Below are 15,619 nucleotides of genomic sequence, written 5' to 3' on the forward strand. Positions count from 1 at the left end.
GCTTTTGGTTTTAGGTCTCAAACTTCCAGACTTTCAAGATTCCATTTTTGACTATTTCAACACCTCTCCTCTTGCACGTGATTTGACTTTCAGAGTGAGTTACTACATAAAATAACTACAAAAATGAGATAATGGAATTATATTTTTATTATGTAATAGTAACTCTTAGGCACTGCATGGCAGATTGGTATCTTGCATATTAGCTGACTTGGCACAGAGTGATGCCCAATAGATGTCAGATAGCTTGGCATTTTGTAGAGAAGCTGGCACCTCTGGGGAATGTTCTCAGAAGTTCACTTTAATTATTTCCCATTCAAGCTTCTTTGTTTAGGTTAATCTCAAGCATTTGCTAAATGAAATATATTCAGGGGTTTTTTTGAAATGCTGGCACACCCTGTTACAAATAAGGAATTAAATGCTTTGCAGTTGGAAGATGCTGATTATTACAAGGAAAAGTATTCACACAGTTCAAGGAGTGCTTAAACAGATACGTAAAATTGTTGGCTCCAGATCTTAATGGAGTGGTTAGAGGAGAAGGAGCTGGGAAGGGAATCAGAGGACCCACAGATGTTGGTATAATAAGTTTATTGTGACACACCCTGTGATCCTTAGAAAACTAATAATACAAATCACAGCTCCAAGTAGGCGTTTCACTTTAAATGATTTGTGCAATCCCTGAGGAAGCAGCTGTTAAATGCAACATTGAATCACATTTCCTTACTTCATGAACTCTTGATCCCTGAAGATTTTTCTGGGTTTTTTTAAAGTTTTGTTTTGCAAAGCATAGATAGTTTAGGATAAAACCAAGAACTTGAACTGAAACCAATAATCTGTTTATGAAGTGGAGTTAAAGGAGCTCAGGTTGAAACCTCATCAGTCTCGTTAGATTTTCTGTCTGAGATGTGTACTCTCTTTCATTTTTCTATTTTTTTTTTTACTTTGGTTGTTACTAAAAACAAAAAAGCCTATAGACATGCTATGATATTTTCCTACAGTTTGTGTATTTGCTCTTCCCAGTCACAAAATGTCTATGCTGCCTTTCTGTTGAAGCAGCAAGATGTGCTCTATGGGTGACAAGGAGGGAAGAGAGAGAAGCATGATATATGCTACTTTCTCAATACTAGCTTTTGTCTGCTGACTTTGATATTTTAAAACATTGCTTTAAAAAGTACCAGATAGATGTAAAACAGTAACATATAAAATATCAAGCTCATAAGTAAATAAGGTTCCATTCTATGGATCCTGAAATAAATATATATTCTCTACGGAAATGCAGGTGGCATTTTCTGATGAATTACATTAAAATTGCTGATACTGTGCTTAATACCTTACATAACTTTTTTTTTTTTTCACATATACTTATAAAAATATTTTGCATCATCTGCTTTGGGGTTAATTTAATCTGAATGAGTATCATTTGGCCATATAAAATATTTTATATAGCTAGTCAACTAATATTCTATCTGAAGTTTTCCTGTGGGTGATAAGCCATCGTTTTTATCCCTCATATCTGTTACAACAAAGGATTCTGTTTCTTCTTCGTCTACATCTTCTCTGCTAGCCTTTTGGGAAGAAGTAAGTTTTTGCTAGTAGTTTTGTGTCCTTATTTTGTTGTGACCTGTCTTAGTAAGAATGGCCCTCTAAAACTAGATATTTTGCTTCCTTAATTTCTCTATAACTTAATCCACTAAACATCTTTGAGGCTTACTGTTTTATAGTTTGACTGTCTATATAGCTAAAGCTAAATCACACAGTATTTTAAAATTGTTTGTATTACATAATGGTGCAATTTGATCTCAAATGGCCCAGCCCTTCCAATCAATTTGGAACAAAACAAAAATAACAAGTATCCGAACAAATTTACTGAGCTAACTGAACTTGAGATGTCTTCCTGTCTAAACTGGCTGGGAAGTGAGTGATTCATTACTTGTTGCCTTTAGTGCTAATTACATCATTGATGTGAAGTCTAATCTCATGTTTGTTAATCACAGTTTTCATGATGTCCTGAGAGTACAGTAATACAGAATCCTACTTCCACACCCAGCTGCTTTAGCTCTGGAATTGTAGCATACTTCCCCCTTGTGCTGGCAATTAGTAGTTGCTAATTTAAGTGTAAAATTAATAGATGGCTTGTAATGGATGCTAGCTTTAAATGTTAGTGAAATATAAACACTGATTAAGTAAACATGATTTTTTTAATGACAGAGGCCAATCATTCTTAAGCAACTTTTTTAAAGATGGAGTATTACTACTTTAATTTTTTTTTCCTATGGGAGACTTGCTGGCTTCTGTATGCTAGAAAAATCCCAGTGTAGTAAGCTACCATAAAAAGTCAGCTATTTTAGGGATGATTGCCAAGCTACTCAAACATCGTTCCATACCTGCAAGCAAGAGATTAGACACAGCCTTGCTGGGAGAATACAAGTGTTTAGAGCATTTATGCTGTCAACTTTGAGATTTTGCATTTCAGTACTTCCAGCTTTTCCATCAGGTGTCAGGGTTTGTTTTGAGGAAAGATCTTTTTTCAGAGTGGATGTTAAATGTATGTGTGCTTCATATAGAAATTGGCACTGGGTCTTGTTTCCATTTCGTTGACACAAGGACAGTTTATCAGATACGTGGTATCTAATCGACCATGTTTGCTGTCACTTTTGCAGACCAGCTCTATTAGTGAGCAGGAAATGCAGGGTCCCAAGTCAGAAGTTTCACCATCTACTTCAGTTGTAACTGCAGAGCAACAACAAGAAGTAAGAGATCCGTTATTTTACCCTGAAGAGTAATTCACCAGAAAGTCTCTCTGTCTTGTTCACAGTAAATACATACTGCAGCATTCATAATGAAGAAGCGGGATTGAATGCTGTGTATTTGCAATGTCTCAATGTTAATTGCACCTGCTTTGAGGACAGTTGCAAATGAAACTATTTCACTGGCTTTGTGTATGTTGATGTACCTCATTTTCATGTTTTCTGTATTGCTGCTTGTTTGTTAGTGTGCAGGCTTTCCTGTGAGTGCTTTAAAACACAATCTGTTTCTATTAAATCAGAATGGCGACGTTTATGATGATTAAATTTTTGATAATTTTCAAAAAAGGAAAAAAAAATCAGAACAATAAGCTTTGCCACCCCAATCTTGAAACAAATTCTTGAAGCCTTATTTTGCTCAATTACAGTTTCTTGTGATTCAGGAACCAATTCGCCTTCAGAGGATGCCTGCTGCTCCTTCCCCCACCATTCAGTCCATTTCTCTAGCTGTACCAAAGGTAGGGGGACTGTGCTAACATTATTCTAAAGAACAAAGGAAAAAAAATATCATTTATAAGTTAGCCCTCTGTGTTTTCTTGTCCTGTTTGGGTTTGTCATGTGTGTGTTTTTGTTAGGTCTGTGTTTTTAATCAAGTGTTTCCACATGCGTATCAGTGGGTTTTGTTTTGTTGGAAGGGGTGACAAAACATGGTTGTAGTTTTGGGGTTTAGTGTCTTTTGGAGCTGGAAATAAAACTGTTACCGTTGTTTGCAGCACCTCGTACAGGATGCACTTATATAAAAGAAGCCCAGACTTCATAATGTACATACTGATGTACTGGAGGGTGGTGGAGGGAGGTACTTGCATTATTTAAGTCCAGAAAATAAAGTTTGTTTTTTTATCCTGAATGTATCTTTCAGCCTAAAGCTCACCAGCTCAATATCAAGTCCTTCACAAGCCCCACTCAGTGTAGTCATTGCACCTCTCTTATGGTGGGATTAGTTCGACAAGGTTATGCCTGTGACGGTGAGTTGGTGAAACTTTTTGTAAATTTTCAGCAAGCCCCTCAAAAACGCATCCCATTGTATTTTAAGACAAACATTTCTTTGGGGAGGGAATGAAAGAGAGGGCTGACTACCAGTGGATGATTTTGCTTTCTATTGCATCACAGCATATTCCTGAAATCTCTTTAGAAGAATGATGATGTATGATGAAATATGGTTTCCTCTCATATTGTTAATTAATTCTACTACCATTAGTGCTGTTACAGTGCAAGGGAGGGAGTAGGGAAGATAGGACTGGTTTATTTTGTTGTACTAGAGAAAACTGCAGGAATGATCTGGTGACATGAATCTGGTTATATCTATTTTATGCTATTCTGGTCATAAACCCCCTATGTTGGGAGGGTTGTTTGCTGTAGCCTGTAGCCTGTCTTGCTGTCCATTAGTTTTATTTAAAATGCTTTCTCTGATGCATGTATCACCACTGAATTCCATGTTTGAGTATATGGAGGTATTTTCATTTGAAAGTACTTACTGTGTATTGATTAGACACGTGAATTCAGTTAAATGGGCCACAAATCCATGGAGTATACATACTAGAGTATAAATAACTTTATTTCTGTGCCCAGCTTAGTTCTTGCTAGTGGCAGCCTCTCCATTGACACCCTCAGTATCACATGTAGATTGCCTCATCTGCCCTTCAGGGCTTTTTTCCTGGCAGATCTTCTGGTGGCAGTTCTTCCCCAGGAGGACCTATCACTCTTTCCAGCACTTGCCCTGGGGCTGCCTTTTGTCTCCTGTTGCTGACAGTTCTCAACTCTTGTTTTGCATCTCTTCTTGCAAGCTTGAAACTGTCTTTTTCCTTTAGTGTAGCTATCGGCTTCACTCTTCTTTTGTCTTGTGTATTTTGATTAAGCTCTGCATTATTAGTTTTCAGTTTTGCCTAATCTACAGCAGTTCTTGATTGCTACAGAAAAAACTAAAATCACATTGATATAAAAATAGAGATGACTCCAATAGAGCAAAACTTTGCCAAACGTTCCCCTCTCAATCACTTGCATTTCCCAATTCCTCCTCTTTCTAATCCTGGAGACTATGGTAAAATACAGCTACGCTTATAGAAGACTGGAATTGACTCTATTCTGTGGATTTTCCCTCTTCTATAACTGGTGTACCTTGATATCCACAGCCCCAAATAATCATGATGCCTGCTGAAAGAGTTGAATTTATTGCCTGGTCTTGGGGAGCACCTACAGTACTTTGTGTTTATGACTTTTTGGCAACCCCTGCCCTCCTGGGAGCAGACAGCAACTCAAAGAACAAGCCAGGCAATCTGCTCTGGGCTGCCCCCTCTACTGTCTTTTCCCTCAGGCATCATGAGGAGGAGATTGGTTGTCCTGTCTGTGGCTGTAGCAGAAGCAGGCTGTTTCCAGGTTTTTTGGAATCCTTTGACACTTCATAATTACAGAACAAGATGTACCTAGGATATCTGCCAGATTCCTACTCCTGAGAATATGGTTAGGAGGAAACACAGGATAGATCAGAATGTCGTGCCCCTCTCTTCCTGCCTTCCCAAGCCTACTGGTAGGAACATGGTAGCTGGGACAAACAAAGCCAAATCTTTGTGGAAAGATCTGGCCCCTAAGCTGTGGGTCAGATGCCTCGATATAAGACATGAGCTCATTCCACAGTTCTCATAGTCTGTCTCATGTGAAGTGGTGTGTATTATAAGTTTTTTCTGTGTACTGCTTCTCTGTGAAGTGCTCTGTAGACAAGACCTAGAGACCTCGGTTCCTTGCTGGTGCAGCACAAAGTAGTGCAAATGGTAAGAAAGCATGCAATGCTAGTTTGCACATTATTTGAACTTACTTGAACTCTGGGCAATAAGATATATTTGGCTCTTTCATCATGCAGTATTTCAGTTCTTGTCCCTGGTTTCTACTTTATTTATGCTTTATTTATGTCTATATCTTCTGTTTAATAGTTTAACCCTTTCTAATTTTTGATCAATTTAGTTTTACTTTGTTTTTGCAGTGTTCTTGCATACGTGGATCAAATTAAACACCTATTAGCACTACCCTGTAATTTTTATTCCTCCTTTAACAGTTTCTCTTCTATGACTGGATTAGTTTGTGCTTAACACCAGCAAGGCTGCCTAACTCATTTTCCTTGCAATGTGGTCTCAGTTCCTGCCCTGTATGAATGTAACAGGCTAAAAAGAGGAAATAAAAGCACTTTGGAGAGTCTCATACAATATCTAGGTGCATTCACTCCTTCACCGTAGTGAGCTATTGCAATATTTGACTGCCAGTTTCAGTGTGATTAATTAATTTGCTGAGTGTAGACTATGTTAATCACCTGTTTTGATTGACTCATTCACATATTTCACTGTGAATTTTCTCTTTTGTACTTAGTGTGTTCATTTGCATGCCATGTTTCCTGCAAGGATAGTGCACCTCAGGTCTGCCCTATACCCCCTGAACAAGCCAAAAGGCCTCTTGGAGTAGATGTGCAAAGAGGAATAGGAACAGCCTACAAAGGTTATGTCAAGGTAACAGTCTTTTCTTCTTGGATAAGAGAAGAATACTTAACTTCACTTACAGCTCTACAGCTTGGAACCTCTAAGTATGTTTAAACACATCTCCTAAATAGTGCTAAAGCCTTAAGGCTTTATGTGCCATCTATATAACTTATTTAACCTTCATTACTTTAGATGTGGGAGAAACACTTGGTTTTACTGCAAGAGCTGAAGGTCAGTAGATTAATAGCTACAATGTTCATAAGCAGCAGGGGGGAAAAAAAGAATGGTTTAAGAAAGAATTTCTGTAATTTTTGATGTAAGCATAATATAAAAGGTGAACTACCTTATGTCCTACCATTTTGACACTGGTGGAATATCCAAGCGTAATATCTTTATACAAGTCTTAATATATGTTTTAAGCTGTAACAAGCAATGGTTGAACTTAAACGAGGAAAAATGATTGCTCGATTACTTTATATTTTTCATCCTATTTTGAAGGTCAAGTAGAATGTGCTTTAATTCCATTGATCTAAGTATAAGCTTTTGTAAATGTCCTGCTTTCTGTGTCTTCTACATGTGCTTATACACAATAAGCAATCAATTATTTACCTGCAGGTCCCAAAGCCTACAGGAGTTAAGAAAGGGTGGCAGAGGGCTTATGCAGTTGTCTGTGACTGTAAACTCTTCTTATATGATGTGCCTGAAGGAAAATCCACCCAGCCTGGAGTTGTGGCAAGTCAAGTCTTGGATCTCAGGTTTGTATTGTTACGGCAGAGTAAAAATCCTCTCTCCTTTTTTCTTAACAAGAGTGTTCATTCCTAATACACAAGAAATTATAAGATTTTGAGAGCTCTGGCCTAAGAAGACTTGTGTATTTTGTACATAAACTGCAGCTGAGTTTACGCTGATCAAGTTGGTTCAGCAAGAAATTACATAAGTGACTTTGCAGTCACTCACTGCAATCACCAGTATTTACAGCATTAGCATGCTTCTTCCTAGAATTCCATATGCACCTGTAAAGAGCAAGTGTATATCGGTAGATTGCTTTTCCCATGTACTCTGACCTCAGCATTGAGTCACAGATCATCCCATACCTAATTAGTTCAAGAATGTTAGAAAAATTGAAGTAGTCTGCAGAAAAGCACCAGCTAATTTACACTGCAAATGGCTCTGACCCTGCCTTTTAACAGGAGTTATTACTTCGTGGGGAACCATCTGAACCAGTGAACACTGCCTACCAAATATCTGAGACTTAACGTTGATCAGAGCAACCAAGGAAGTTTTTTTTTATTTCAATTTATGGAAATATCAAGCAAGTGTAATACCTTTTAATGTTACAGCACCTTTGTACCTGTGTTGAATATAAAGTTTGCATTCACAAGCAGCTTGATTTATATTTTTTCCAGACAGTAGTACTGTGGGGTTGCACCAGTACTGCTGTGCTGTTCTCACACTCACTGGGAACTGTCAGTGTCAGCTCCCTGACATGCTGGCAGCAGGAGCAGGAATGTGGAAGTATTGCAAATAGCAGCATTCACATCAGTACATAGCTTGAAGCAACTCAGCCAGATACCATATACCAACTGTCCCATGCTTTCTCTGCTTATTGTAGCTGCCTCTTTGAGGCTGTCATCTGAGGATTCTTAGATATTTTTAATAGATGTTAACCACCACAGCTATGAATTACAGCACAGGCAAGTTTCTGACATCAGTGTCATCTTTGCAGTAAAATTGGCAATTATGGTGATCAACTTGGTCAAATTCAGTTTAAAAAGGCTAGTGTAGACAAGCCCTCTGGGGTGGAGCACTCTGAAATGCAAAAGTTGTTCTGATGTCTGTTTATTTTACTGTAATAGAGAATAAAATCTAGCTGTTTTGAAAACCCTTATTTGAAACCCACAAACTATAATTATGTTGCCAAGAGCTTTTTATGTGATTTTTCTTTTTTTCCAAAGGCCCCTCTCTTGCTACACATTGAGGTATGAATTATTCATTTCTAATGTGTCTGCTGGGCTGGAAGAGCAATATTCTTGCTTTTAATTGTAGAATAGGTATGCTTGGGACACCAAAACTACACAAAGCCACCCCACTTAACTTCAGGTGGACTGAGATACACAGACCAGATGCTGTAGAGACATAACTGAGGCTTGTGAGTTGTTTGGGTCAAGGATGGTTAGAGCATAACAAAGCAGTTGTGACCTCTGTGCGGTGTTAGGAGATTGCAGCCTATTGAAACAGTGGTGATATCAATTAGATTTTGCTGAATAATCCAAGTGTGTGCTTGTATGTGATGGTCTTGTTCTCTTTCCTCACTAGAGATGAAGATTTCTGTGTGAGTTCTGTCCTAGCGTCAGATGTAATACATGCAACTCGGAAAGACATCCCTTGTATATTCAGGGTATGGCTACCAACTGACTCTTACAGAAAATACCAGTTAAATACCAGTGTTTTGTTTTGATAATGGCATATGCTGTCCATATCTAATGTTAAGTTATGTAGAAGTGTAAGAATTTACAAGGGCTGCTGACATATGTAGAAGAACAATATGGTCTTCTTATAACTAAGCTGTAAAGAGCAAAGTTCTCCTGCTTTAGCTGCTTCCTTTTATATAAAGTTTGGTGCTTTTTTTATTTTCCTGATTATAATTCAGTATATTTTCTCTCTCTTTTCCCATTGGTATTACCAGGTTCTGTTTTTTCTTGCTTAGCTTTGGACTCTTGCTTTAGGAACCAATGCTGTAACAAAATATTTTGAAAACTGATCTAGTTTCCTTAATTTCATATTTAAGTATTGTAGGAAAAAAAATAAAATAAGAGAAAATAATTATCTGAGCTATAATATCCCCTTTAGTGTATGTTCTATCTGAATGCTGTATTTAGTTTTTAACAACAGGAACTTAATTCTTATGTTTTGTGTGAATCATATTTAGTCTGGAATTCTAAAATTTAGAAAGGAATACATTAGTAGCCAGTATCTATAGTCCCTTACATTTCAATGCAGAAACTCACTGTTTTCAGCATGCCTGATCTTCATCCATTTATAAGCAAGTCAGGAAAACATAGAAAGGAAAGAGCTGTCAGTCAGTTGCATTCCCTGTCATTTGGTCCTTCAGGCTTTTACTTGGGAGTTGTTTTTGCTACTTGTCTGCCTCTGTGTCTCTGCTTTTCTGTAAAAATATTTTCTACAGTGAATTTTCATACTGTGGTTTACTACTACCTTTACCTTAAGTTTCATTTTTGTATTTTGGTTTTTGGGTTTTTTAGTTCCTATCTGCCTGCTCTCTTCTTAAATTAACAAACATGGAATACTGTAGGAAAGGGCTTCTGAGGTGAGAAAATATGGTGTGCAGAATGATGGTTCATTCATTTAAGAACAAGGCATCCATACAGTTCAGCCTGCCTGACTTGCTTCTCTAATTTCTGCCTGCAGTTTTTAACTGAAAGGGTATCTATATAATAAAAATAATTTTTGTCAAATATCACTATGCAAAAATACTTGTATGGACAGACATGATCAAATATCTCCATGGTTTGATCAGCTTAGAAGCTGATGTGTGAATATATCCATTTAGGTATGGGACCAGAGAAGCTGCTGAGTTATACCTCTTTTTCTCATTTCTATGTCCTCCTTCAAAAGCAGGAATTGCTAAAACTGGAAACCACTAAACCTGATTAGGAGAGTCTCTCCTCAATTTCATTTTGTTCTAGATCTGCATCTCACTGACACAGTCACATAGAGTAGCTTGTGCAGAACAGTTTACAGTGTTAATTCACATCATCTGTGTAAAAATGTGGTCCTTCTTTTCTATGTGTCATTGCACACAACACGTGATGATATTGGTGGCCTACAAAACACAGATTTTCATTTCTTCTACCAGCAGAAAACAATACCAGAATGCTGCCAAACACTAAAATGTTCCCACCTCTGACCCCCTGTGATTTCAAGAACAGTAAGAATTTGTCTCAGATTCAAACATTTCTCCTTGGTAACCAGTTTTTGAAGCTGGATATTAGGCCATGCTGACATTCAGACACCTCAGTCTTAAGTGCTGCTATCGATACACATTTTTAATAATAGTCTGAGAGCTGCCTGTAGTGGAGTGCTTGCACAGCTTAGTTTGAGTTAAGAAGCCTTGAGTTTTGTAGCAAATAATGGATTTTTGTATGATGAATAATGCAATATATATTATGACCAACTGCTCACTTTTTTTTCTTGCATTTGGCTATATGTAAGTTGCCACCTTCAAAAGACTGAGGATTTAATACATGGTGGTACTTCAAAGGGAAAAAGCCATTCCTGGAATCTGGTTTTGTTTTCTAAACATATTATTCATTATGCCTCCATCTGTCTTCAAAATATTAATGCTTAGCTACACTTTAGACAGGAACAAACCATTATGCAGAGTAGTAGAAGCTATGAGCAATGGCAACTACTCAGTTCTTTCTGTACCTCCTTCACCTCCACCTTCATTGTACTTCTGAACTTCTGTCTTTGACATCCTATTGTCCCAAGTTTGCTTTCAGTTATATTTTATTATCAAGATGAGTGTTACTTTTTAATTCACTCTTCCAGGAAAAGTCTGTGTGTGTCTGTGTGTGTGTATGTGTGTGTATATTACCACAACATCCATCCTTACAAGGCTTTTCTTATAATGGCATGTAGGCTGAAGGTCTGATATTCCATTTTACAACCTTCAGATTTTTTTTACACCTTTTGTTGCTTTTTTTCTGTTTAACTGTTGTTACTCAGAGTCTGTGGTGAGGGCTGATCCTGGCTGTTGGCCTGTTTGTCTGTGGCTGAAAGTACAGTTCTTATGATACCATAAACCTTTCAGTCTCTTCATGCAGTACAAAACCCCAAAATATTAAGAAATACTGCGTGCATTCTTCTGCCAACAGAAGTTCCTGGATAGTTTTTCTGTTTAGAACACCTTCTGCATTGAGATCTATGGGATGGTTTAACTGAAAATTAAGCGAAGACATAGTCATTTTCTTGAAACACAGGGATGTGAGAGAATGCAGTACTTCAACTTCAAGTATTACTTTCCTCCAGAGCTTTGAATGCATGTATGATGTGTTCTTTCCCTGGAAATATTTGGAAAATTAGATTTTCAAACAAAATCAAAATCAAGAACTGATGATAGCAATGCCTTTGGGTTTAAATGCATCTGGTTCACAAAGCATGTGTGTCACTCTCAGTAAGTTATAGGTGTGTGGGAGCAAGGCATCAGGACAAACTATGGTTCAGAGCAGGAAGGAGCCTTTCACTGCCATGTATTGATTATTGTAGCGTTCATTCCTTGCCCATATTTTAGAATTCAGAATCTTTAAGCAAGACTGAGTACTTCTAAATAAAACCACTGTGGCTTGTGCAGAGGTGGTTTTTTGATTGTTTTTTTTGAAGCACCGTGGCTGTATTAGCTGCGTTGTGTTTGCCCCTTGGGAACATCATTCCATTGTCATGAGAAAGTGTAGTTTATTTGCACAGTTCTGTGTGATAAACAGGGCTTTTATTGCTCTAACTAATTTCACTGTCTCTGCCTGTTTAAAGGTGACAGCTTCTCTCTTAGGTTTGCCTTCAAAGTCTTGTTCTCTACTGATCCTGACGGAAAATGAGAATGAAAAGAGAAAGTGGGTTGGAATCCTAGAAGGGTTGCAATCTATCCTGCACAAAAACAGGCTGAGGAACCAGGTTGTGCATATTCCACAAGAAGCCTATGACAGTACACTGCCTCTTATTAAAGCAAGTTTAGCTGCTGCTATTGTAGGTATGTTTGTTTTACCTTTTATCATTGTGTGAAGGTTGTTGAAACTTTTAGATGGGCTTCTATAATGAGAGCACTGACACCTTGAAATAAAAATTCCTCAGCTGAATTCCTTCATAGGAATTTAATAATGGGTGAAAAATGCTAATGTAGAATTGATATTCAAGTTTCTTCATCCACTTGGAGTAAATAATACTGTTGAGTTGTTCAGCAGGTTGTTTTAGCAATAAGATATATTGCATGCTTTTGACAGACTGTGTGAACTCAAGCAAAATTGATTTGTGGTGAAAACCTGTGCAGAAATTTTTTCAGCTGTTCAAAACAAACAGCCTGTTTTAAAGATAAGACCAAGTGTAGCTGAATTAATGGCCTTTTTTTTCCCCCTCTTGGTTTAGATCGAGATAGAATAGCAATTGGTTCAGAAGAAGGACTGTATGTGATAGAGGTGACCCGTGATGGTAAGTTAGGCCATAATGTATGCAGTAATTACATACAAAATAATGAGCTCCATAACTTTTAGTGCTGCTCTAATATAGGTTGCACAACAGCCTTTCATGTATAGTAAGTATTAAGCACTCAGTTAATTGATGAGAAGGAAAAGTGAATGTGAGATATAAGCACTAATTTGGTCATTATCGTTACATTCAGTTGACTGGCTGAAATTAAAGGGATGAGTTACTGGGCATATTCTGTCACATTCTCACCTTAGGTGTGTTCCCACAGCAGATATCAAAAGGCTTCAGCACACAGAGCATGTACAGCACCCACAAAGTTTGTAACTTCCCTTTAAAGCCTCCATATCTCATATGTTTCTTCCAGAAATTTGACTCACATTCTCTTGCAGACCAGTGGTGTCCAGAGCAAATTTGTCTTGGGCTGCTTGTCTTGTCAGTGATTTTCTCAATTCTTTTTGCTGTGCAATTTAGTTTGTAGCAATTTGAAAGTTGGATTTTACTCATGCTGAAGCTTTCATTTCAGTGTAAAATAAAGCAGTGAATACAGGTTTTTAAAGACTCACTTGATATTTAAAAGTGGTTTTGGGTCAAAAGAAAAATGTTACTACTTCTTCTTGTTTAGAATAAGACATTGCCCAATTCCAGGAGAAACTGCTTTATACGTGGAGACAGCAGATATTTGAAATTCTTTTTAGAGTAATGAATGCCATTCCTTTGAGTAAATTTCCAGTGGTCACCATTCTTTAAGTAGTTAGATATAAACATAACTTGAGATGCACATAATTCCAGGGATTCCAGTGCAGCTTCTTGCCTAAAAGAAAGTTGTAAATTTAATTTGTAAGGTCATTTCATAAAGGAACAGTTATCTGCATACTGTGTCATATGTAAATGTGAAAATTAATTATCAATTTTGGTTTTAAGTTAAGAGATAGCAGGAGTTTGCTGTGGCCAGTTCTCTGTGTTAATAGCGTTTTTATTGTTTGTAATCTGTTTTTCATTTTATGGCAGTTGTAATTTTTACTGTTAATTTAACTGCCAGCTGTTTATAGCAAAGGTCTTTGGTTAGAATATTGCTTAATTCTTGACAAATAAGCTAGAGTTGGAGCTAGGAAGAAAACCATTTCTCTGTGGCAAAGCCAGTTATTTCACAGAACATTCCTTCAGACATTTCATCTATTTATGCAGATGGGGTACACCACAACAGCACTTTGTGATTTAAACAGCTAAAGGCTTATTGCCAAGTTTAAAGAATTTGGTAACTTTGGCTACATTTCTCAACTGTTACTGAAAACAGGCAAAGAATGTCCAATTAAGAGTTCTCTTTTTAAAAAAAACTACAATGCACAAATATTTTTCATGCATTCAGGTAGCAGAAAAATAAAGTTACAATTTAATTTATGCTTATTAAGTTTTCTAGTTTAGAATTGCTCTTCTGTTTGTACCCCATGAAATACTCACTGCATTCTTGAAAGCTCTTGCATAGCCAAAGAGCACACATTGTACCTAACCCCCTTAACTGCCTCTACCCTGCTTTGAAAAAAATGCCTCAAACATCAAGACTCCCCATGGGTAGCCTGACTAGTCCTTGCTCTGAGATGGGTTTTCCTGGTGCTTATTCTGAGCCTCTCTTCCTGCAGCCTAAGCCTATTCCTTCTTATCCTTTCCCCATCACACAGCATTTTTTTGCCTTTCCATATATGTGTTTTACACCCCCTTACTGTATTGCTTTTGTGTCTGGTCAAGAGGTCTGCCAACAGTACAGCATTTTGTCTCCTCACTTACCAGGATTAAATACTTTATATTTCTTGTCTTTGTATTCTGCTAATTTGGTATTCTTCCAAAATTTACTGAAGATGCTGATGTTTTCCTGGAGGTGGGACCCACTTCTGAAGATGCAGCATCTTGCACTGTACAGATGGTACAGATACAATTATATAAAAAAATTTCTCAGTTTATCCTACATGTTAAGCAGCATTTTCCCACAAAGTGTTGCTGAGAATTTTTTAATGAATAGAGAGGGTTACAGTAATGCTTTGTTTCATTGTTTGCTCTGAGAATTAATAGTAGAGACTCAAACATGTAATAAGTGCACTTCCTCACCTGGTATATGTCTCTGTTAAGGTTAATTTTCAGGCATCAACATGTAGCACTGCAGTGTTTCCAAGCCTGGTGATTTTCCTGTTTAACTTACGGCAACTCTTGCTTTCTTTGCAGTGATAGTCCGAGCTGCTGACTGCAAGAAGGTGTACCAGATAGAGCTTGCTCCCAAAGAAAAAATTATCATCCTCATCTGTGGTCGGAACCATCACGTCCACCTTTACCCCTGGGCCTCTCTGGATGGGTCAGAAGGGAACTTTGACATTAAGCTTGCAGAAACTAAAGGCTGCCAATTGATTACAACTGGAACACTAAAGAAGAGTTCTTCTACTTGTTTGTTTGTGGCTGTCAAACGACAGGTTTTTTGCTATGAAATTCACAGAACTAAACCTTTCCACAAAAAATTCAGTGAAATTCAGGCTCCAGGAATTGTACAGTGGATGGCAGTGTTCAAGGACAAGCTCTGTGTTGGCTACCAGTCTGGGTTCTCTCTGTTGACCATCCAGGGAGATGGACAGTCTATAAACCTGGTAAATCCTAATGACCCCTCGCTTATCTTCCTCTCACAGCAGTCTTTTGATGCCCTTTGTGCTGTGGAGCTCAGTAATGAGGAATACCTGCTTTGCTTCAGCCATATGGGAGTTTACGTCGATTCGCAAGGTCGAAGGTCACGCATGCAGGAACTAATGTGGCCTGCAACTCCTGTTGCCTGTAGTATGTATATGTTTTTCTGTTGCCATATCCCTGTTGCTGCTTTACTTGTCAAAAAATACTCAGCATTGTATTCAATTTTGCTTCAATTTGTCTTTGAATACCGAGTTCATGTTTTGATCAGTTAACAGACACATGGTTCTTCCTTGGTGGTAGTTTTGGACTTGGAGATCCTGGATGCTGCAAGAAATGCTCTGTCTTATTACATGACACAGAAGAATAAATAGTGGAACGCAAAATAATTTCTACAGGGAGTAGTCCTGGATGCAGGACAGTGCAAGACTACCTGTCTGTGAAATTCTATAAAGATTTTTGGTCACCTAGAGAGTA

General features: G+C 37.7%; 1 protein-coding gene across 5 annotated transcripts in view; it reads left to right on the plus strand.

Annotated features, from left to right (window-relative positions):
* The window catches only part of CDC42BPB (CDC42 binding protein kinase beta), a gene marked incomplete at its 5' end in the record, with an annotated part of 90,595 nt that overhangs the window by 66,403 nt on the left and 8,573 nt on the right, over positions 1 to 15,619 (plus strand). For 2 of the 5 annotated variants that reach the window (XM_083863022.1, XM_083863023.1), the window contains 10 exons: positions 15 to 94; positions 2,658 to 2,747; positions 3,170 to 3,259; positions 3,661 to 3,766; positions 6,156 to 6,292; positions 6,878 to 7,017; positions 8,579 to 8,660; positions 11,813 to 12,029; positions 12,422 to 12,484; positions 14,696 to 15,292. In XM_083863022.1, the coding sequence (XP_083719148.1) occupies positions 15 to 94; positions 2,658 to 2,747; positions 3,170 to 3,259; positions 3,661 to 3,766; positions 6,156 to 6,292; positions 6,878 to 7,017; positions 8,579 to 8,660; positions 11,813 to 12,029; positions 12,422 to 12,484; positions 14,696 to 15,292 (1,602 nt within the window). The remainder of the gene's footprint in view (positions 1 to 14; positions 95 to 2,657; positions 2,748 to 3,169; positions 3,260 to 3,660; positions 3,767 to 6,155; positions 6,293 to 6,877; positions 7,018 to 8,578; positions 8,661 to 11,812; positions 12,030 to 12,421; positions 12,485 to 14,695; positions 15,293 to 15,619) is intronic. The other 3 variants (XM_083863025.1, XM_083863026.1, XM_083863024.1) reach the window with 2 other exon arrangements.

This window comes from Zosterops lateralis (genome assembly GCF_965231275.1).
Source record: "Zosterops lateralis genome assembly, chromosome: 6".
Taxonomy (NCBI): domain Eukaryota; kingdom Metazoa; phylum Chordata; class Aves; order Passeriformes; family Zosteropidae; genus Zosterops; species Zosterops lateralis.